A 7,273-nucleotide genomic window follows, 5' to 3' on the forward strand; every position below is an offset into this window, starting at 1 on the left:
GCGTGCGTGTCTGAGAGAGAGAGAGGCTGGGTATCAGAAGGAAGACAACGGCTCCTTCAGGAGGGGAACTGAGGAGCTAAGAGCCTGTGTTTTACTGTAAACCTTATCTGAACTTCATACTTCGTTACCCGTTCCAGATTGATTACTTAGACAAGCTGGCCACCGGAATAAAGCCACACTCATTAAAGCAGGGAGTGGCCACCAGCCCCTCTGCCGCCGCCTGCCCCATCTGGCCGTGGGTCTCACCTCTGCCTCTCTTCTCCCCCCTCGCCCCCCTCCTGCTCCCCTTTAGGCCTCAGCAACATCATAGGCATCATCGTCTACATTTCCAGTAACACAGGCGACCCAAGCGACAAGCGCGACGAAGACAAAAAAAACCATTACAACTACGGCTGGTCCTTTTACTTCGGAGCCCTGTCGTTCATCGTGGCCGAGACCGTGGGCGTCCTGGCCGTGAACATTTACATTGAGAAAAACAAAGAGTTGAGATTTAAGACCAAACGGGAGTTCCTCAAGGCTCCGTCCTCATCCCCCTACGCCAGGATGCCCAGCTACAGGTACCGGCGACGGCGCTCCCGGTCCAGCTCCCGGTCCACGGAGGCCTCGCCCTCCAGAGACGCATCGCCGGTGGGCCTGAAGATCACCGGGGCCATCCCCATGGGCGAGCTGTCCATGTACACGCTGTCCCGGGAGCCCCTCAAGGTGACCACGGCCGCCAGCTACAGCCCCGACCAGGAGGCCGGCTTCCTGCAGGTGCACGACTTCTTCCAGCAGGACCTGAAGGAAGGCTTGCACGTCAGCATGCTGAACCGGCGGACCACCCCCGTGTGACGCGCCCCTCGCCAGCGCCGGCCTCGCCCCAGAACGTCTGTCTGGATCCCACATGAGGGCATCGAACCCTTAAGACGGACCCACAATGGACCGAACGAAGCTACACCCAACCCTCCCTGGCCTCCGGGTGTGCCACTAGGATGCTGGCTCAGAGGGAAGTGCCAGGAGACCGGACGCGGAAGCGGAAGGCTGACTTTATCCCCCACAAGGGTGTTTTGATTTTGGTTTCTAAAATCTCCCAGGAGGCCAAGCGCTCTCCTGAGGCTGCCTAGCCTTCGCCAACCCAAGAAAACAAAATCGAGCCATTACCTCCTGTCGGGAACAAATCTCGCCAGAAGGACAGGCTTTCGGGGACTTCCCTGTCTTCCTGGGCGCTGGGCCACTGGGAGGGCACTCACTGGGCATGTGGGGGCCTCGGGACACTGGTCAGCTGCTTTTTAACCATGTCTGGGAGCTGGGAACGTGGAAGTCAAAGCTTGCCCCTTCTTCCCTGTCTGTCTGTCTGTCTGTCTCCCTCTCCGGCAGTGGCCTGTTGTTGAATTAACAGTGATCCTAATGAGAAAAGCCCCGTGGCCGACTGCGGCTTTGACCTTTGTGCCGTCCTGGGGCCGGCTCTCCTTGGCCTGAGGAGACCGAGGGCCGTGGAGGAATTCACAGAGAAGGAGGCCTTCGCTGGCCTGGGCATGCGGTAAAGGCCAGAATCTGTCGCTGGCTTTCCTATCTGCTTCCGGAAGTTTCTGCCTCACGCAGAAAGGGCAGAGCATATTGACTGTATTTGAGAGTCCAGAAGATTCCACGGGTCAGAGGAAAGGTGGCCTCGTGGCCTCTTGCTGTGTCTGGCTCCACTGGCCCAAGGAGCAGCTCTGTCCCTCCCAGAGGAGGGGGGAAGGCAGACGTCCCCCTCCTGTTCACCAACAGGAGCCCGAACTTCTGAGCGAGAAAGGGAGACCCAAGAGTGAACAGCGACCAAAAACTCAGAGAACAAACATCCATTTCCTACGTGGTTATTAATCACGATTTATTGCAGATAAATACCAGGAGAGCAAGTTGCATTCACTCCCTCGTCTTCAAAAGTAGCAGAACAGCTCCCACGATTCCTATCATTGTGATTTATTCCGCTTCCTGAAAGGGCTCAGCGAGGCAGTCTGGACGAAGGGCCGGGCTCTGCTTTCCCTCCTCCTCACGAGAAGGACGTCTTAGCACTTTGGAACCCAGGAGGCAGGTTTTCCCGTGTGACGTTTTTTTTTCCCAACCCTTTTTCCACCTCTGGAAGCCAGCAGAGAACATGGAAGCATGTCCGGGTTCAGAAGAAAAACTTTCTGGAACATGGGGCTTACCCTCTTTTATATAAAACACGTGCTTTCTAAAGATACACCCTTTCTTATTTTTTGAGACTTGGTAATCTAATCTTGAGCAGTCAGTCGTCTGTGATCCCGGTAGCTGTCGTACTTAGAAATGACAAGCAAATTCTTACCTCAGCCACCTGCTCACAGACTCCCTGGGCGGACTCGGCCCCTAAGAGTTCAATTCCGGGTCATGGTTATTGCCATCCTCCTTTCGTCCCCCGAGAGGAAATCCCCACCTGTCCCGGCCCCAGTGGACTGCCCTGTGTGCTGGTGAGCCGAGGCATGGCGTGCCAGGCCCCCTGTGCTTGCTCAGAACCCTTCCTCCCGTCGAGGTTGGCTTTGTGTGGTGGTTTGTCCAAGCATGTGCAGCAGTGACTGCTGGAGCGTCAGGGCTCGTGGCCCGCCCCTGCTGTGGGCCTCCCCATCCCGCCATGCCCCTACCCCGGCCACCTTCGCCCCTCCACACCGTGACACCATCTTTCCGGGCGAGAAGGAAGGGGGTGAAATCTAGAGACCCATCGCCCAGCAAGGCCCCGAGACTCTTCCTCTGTCACCTCCAAAAGCAAGGCAGCCTTGCTGTTCCTTCCACATAAGCCCCTCCTCCCCTGCTGCCCCAGAAGTTTCCATCATTTCATGGAGAAAGCTGTGTTCCAACGAAGCCTACCTCTTGCCCAGTCCCAGGCAGAGAATGCAGAGCCCACTCTAGGGGCCGAGAAAGAGTAAAAGAAGCGACAAAGAACAGGGAGCAGAACCACCTCAGACCCCTGGTCTCCGCAGCCTTTCTCCACGCCACCCCAGACTCCGAGAGGGGCCCTAGTCTTTGGTCTGCCCCCTCCTCCCCCTGGTGTCTCAGCCGGAGCTTGCCCAGGGAAGGGAGAGGAGCTGGCCCCCTGCCGCCTGTCACTCCAAGACCTTGCGCCCGTGGGGCGATGCGGTGGCCTGTGCCCACCCCTCCCCTCCCCAACCAGCCCCTGTGTGTTTTGCCAACTAAGCACCTGTGAATCCTGTACCTACTACTGGTTTTGGGTTAGTTGTCTTTTTTTTAATTAAATAAAAACATTTTTAAAACATTCTCTTCTTGATATGGGGGTGGAGGGAGAGGAAGAGGAGCAGAGCTCCCCTCAAGTCTTTGCGGGCCCCCCAGAAGAAGAGGGAGGGAGGGTGGATTCTGAGCTGGTCAGGGCCAGTTTCTCTGGCTTTAATCTGGGCCGCTGGCCACCTCCCTAGCACCAACAGCTGGTTTTAGACTTCTAGGTGGTGCTGTAGAGGTACTTTTTCACAGGTGGGCCAGAAGATGGACAGGCCAGCCCCCCGGTGTGGTGTGGGCATCTGGGCAGCTGAACAAGCCAGGCCTCAGAACCTGTGCGTGGAGGCCGGCCAGACAGACCCACGGCCTCAGAGGCCCCAAGCTTCTTGCTGGGACTCCTAAGAAGTCCCCTCACCAGCCTCCTTTCCCCTCCAAAATCTGAATGATTAAGAAATAGAGGGACCTGCGTTCCAAATGTGAGCTTTATCACTGACAAAGCTGGACGGGAGAATGTGGCCCCAACCAGAGGCCAAATGAGACCAAGCCACAGCAGGCAGCTGGTCACCTAGAGGAATGAGGCAAAGAACAGAGGGACCAGAGGGACCCCTCTGATCGGGGCGATAGTGACGAGCAGCGCAGACCCCGCTGGTCACAATGTAACCCGCCAGGTTCGGCCTGGCAGGTGGGCACTGGCTGGATGTCCACCCTACTCTCTTGGAGGCATGAGGATAATCAGTGTCCCCTAGTTCTACCTGACCTGCAGCCCAGGGCACCTTCCCAACCAATGACACGTTCTCATCTCTTTTAGGACTAAGACCCTGAGTTCTTTTCCTTTGCTGTCTCTCCTGGAACCAAGAGGCACCAACTCTTGAGCCTCACAAAGGCCTTTCCAACCCTGGTCCCAGCAAAGGGAGGCCGAGGGCCAGTGTCCTCACTTTCTCCTGCCTGAGATGAGCACCTGAGGAAACTGATGTCCCAGATGCATTGAGCCACCAGGTCCCAGGGTGAAGAGACCTTATGCCCCACCCCACCGACTGCCCCCCTGCCAAGCTCCGAGCTGATGGCTTCATTAGCCTGGAGCCAGCACTATCCAGCATTGGCACCATGTGCCAGGACTTCTGTGAATGCTTTGCAGCCGTCCTGGTAGACTCCCGTGGCAGTCGGCATTAGCAGCGCGGCACCGCCTCTGATGTGGGGCTCATGTGGTCGCTCCTGTGTTTTGTTCAACTAAAAACTCTGTCTCCATAATCTGCAGAGTTAGATCCACAATAACTGACACAGAAGTGGATGTCCATTCACTCCCTCGTCTTCAAAAGTAGCAGAACAGCTCCCACGATTCCTATCATTGTGATTTATTCCGCTTCCTGAAAGGGCTCAGCGAGGCAGTCTGGACGAAGGGCCGGGCTCTGCTTTCCCTCCTCCTCACGAGAAGGACGTCTTAGCACTTTGGAACCCAGGAGGCGGGTTTTCCCGTGTGACGTTTTTTTTTCCCAACCCTTTTTCCACCTCTGGAAGCCAGCAGAGAACATGGAAGCATGTCTGGGTTCAGAAGAAAAACTTTCTGGAACATGGGGCTTACCCTCTTTTATATAAAACACGTGCTTTCTAAAGATACACCCTTTCTTATTTTTTGAGACTTGGTAATCTAATCTTGAGCAGTCAGTCGTCTGTGATCCCGGTAGCTGTCGTACTTAGAAATGACAAGCAAATTCTTACCTCAGCCACCTGCTCACAGACTCCCTGGGCGGACTCGGCCCCTAAGAGTTCAATTCCGGGTCATGGTTATTGCCATCCTCCTTTCGTCCCCCGAGAGGAAATCCCCACCTGTCCCGGCCCCAGTGGACTGCCCTGTGTGCTGGTGAGCCGAGGCATGGCGTGCCAGGCCCCCTGTGCTTGCTCAGAACCCTTCCTCCCGTCGAGGTTGGCTTTGTGTGGTGGTTTGTCCAAGCATGTGCAGCAGTGACTGCTGGAGCGTCAGGGCTCGTGGCCCGCCCCTGCTGTGGGCCTCCCCATCCCGCCATGCCCCTACCCCGGCCACCTTCGCCCCTCCACACCGTGACACCATCTTTCCGGGCGAGAAGGAAGGGGGTGAAATCTAGAGACCCATCGCCCAGCAAGGCCCCGAGACTCTTCCTCTGTCACCTCCAAAAGCAAGGCAGCCTTGCTGTTCCTTCCACATAAGCCCCTCCTCCCCTGCTGCCCCAGAAGTTTCCATCATTTCATGGAGAAAGCTGTGTTCCAACGAAGCCTACCTCTTGCCCAGTCCCAGGCAGAGAATGCAGAGCCCACTCTAGGGGCCGAGAAAGAGTAAAAGAAGCGACAAAGAACAGGGAGCAGAACCACCTCAGACCCCTGGTCTCCGCAGCCTTTCTCCACGCCACCCCAGACTCCGAGAGGGGCCCTAGTCTTTGGTCTGCCCCCTCCTCCCCCTGGTGTCTCAGCCGGAGCTTGCCCAGGGAAGGGAGAGGAGCTGGCCCCCTGCCGCCTGTCACTCCAAGACCTTGCGCCCGTGGGGCGATGCGGTGGCCTGTGCCCACCCCTCCCCTCCCCAACCAGCCCCTGTGTGTTTTGCCAACTAAGCACCTGTGAATCCTGTACCTACTACTGGTTTTGGGTTAGTTGTCTTTTTTTTAATTAAATAAAAACATTTTTAAAACATTCTCTTCTTGATATGGGGGTGGAGGGAGAGGAAGAGGAGCAGAGCTCCCCTCAAGTCTTTGCGGGCCCCCCAGAAGAAGAGGGAGGGAGGGTGGATTCTGAGCTGGTCAGGGCCAGTTTCTCTGGCTTTAATCTGGGCCGCTGGCCACCTCCCTAGCACCAACAGCTGGTTTTAGACTTCTAGGTGGTGCTGTAGAGGTACTTTTTCACAGGTGGGCCAGAAGATGGACAGGCCAGCCCCCCGGTGTGGTGTGGGCATCTGGGCAGCTGAACAAGCCAGGCCTCAGAACCTGTGGGTGGAGGCCGGCCAGACAGACCCACGGCCTCAGAGGCCCCAAGCTTCTTCCTGGGACTCCTAAGAAGTCCCCTCACCAGCCTCCTTTCCCCTCCAAAATCTGAATGATTAAGAAATAGAGGGACCTGCGTTCCAAATGTGAGCTTTATCACTGACAAAGCTGGACGGGAGAATGTGGCCCCAACCAGAGGCCAAATGAGACCAAGCCACAGCAGGCAGCTGGTCACCTAGAGGAATGAGGCAAAGAACAGAGGGACCAGAGGGACCCCTCTGATCGGGGCGATAGTGACGAGCAGCGCAGACCCCGCTGGTCACAATGTAACCCGCCAGGTTCGGCCTGGCAGGTGGGCACTGGCTGGATGTCCACCCTACTCTCTTGGAGGCATGAGGATAATCAGTGTCCCCTAGTTCTACCTGACCTGCAGCCCAGGGCACCTTCCCAACCAATGACACGTTCTCATCTCTTTTAGGACTAAGACCCTGAGTTCTTTTCCTTTGCTGTCTCTCCTGGAACCAAGAGGCACCAACTCTTGAGCCTCACAAAGGCCTTTCCAACCCTGGTCCCAGCAAAGGGAGGCCGAGGGCCAGTGTCCTCACTTTCTCCTGCCTGAGATGAGCACCTAAGGAAACTGATGTCCCAGATGCATTGAGCCACCAGGTCCCAGGGTGAAGAGACCTTATGCCCCACCCCACCGACGGACCCCCTGCCAAGCTCCGAGCTGATGGCTTCATTAGCCTGGAGCCAGCACTATCCAGCATTGGCACCATGTGCCAGGACTTCTGTGAATGCTTTGCAGCCGTCCTGGTAGACTCCCATGGCAGTCGGCATTAGCAGCGCGGCACAGCCTCTGATGTGGGGCTCATGTGGTTGCTCCTGTGTTTTGTTCAACTAAAAACTCTGTCTCCATAATCTGCAGAGTTAGATCCACAATAACTGACACAGAAGTGGATGTCATAGTTCCCTAACCAAAATGCCACTCGGAGCCCCCATTCTGCCCTTCCCTTGTACTACTTAGAGTAGGCTAATAATATAACCAACAACCCCCAAACATGAATTGGCTTAATACAATAGAAGGTTATTTCTCACTTATAAAGTTCGACCAACTGGGGGCGGCA

At 56.2% G+C, this 7,273-nt stretch overlaps 1 protein-coding gene across 1 annotated transcript in view; it reads left to right on the forward strand.

Annotated features, from left to right (window-relative positions):
- Positions 1-2,201, forward strand: part of CACNG4 (calcium voltage-gated channel auxiliary subunit gamma 4) — a 15,291-nt gene extending 13,090 nt beyond the window's left edge. The window contains exon 5 of the mRNA XM_011368575.2: positions 293-2,201. Coding sequence (XP_011366877.1) covers positions 293-831 — 539 coding nt within the window. The 3' untranslated portion in view covers positions 832-2,201. The remainder of the gene's footprint in view (positions 1-292) is intronic.
- The last annotated feature ends 5,072 nt before the right edge of the window (positions 2,202-7,273 follow it).

The sequence above is a fragment of the Pteropus vampyrus genome, unplaced genomic scaffold (assembly GCF_000151845.1).
Source record: "Pteropus vampyrus isolate Shadow unplaced genomic scaffold, Pvam_2.0 Scaffold143, whole genome shotgun sequence".
NCBI classification, from domain to species: domain Eukaryota; kingdom Metazoa; phylum Chordata; class Mammalia; order Chiroptera; family Pteropodidae; genus Pteropus; species Pteropus vampyrus.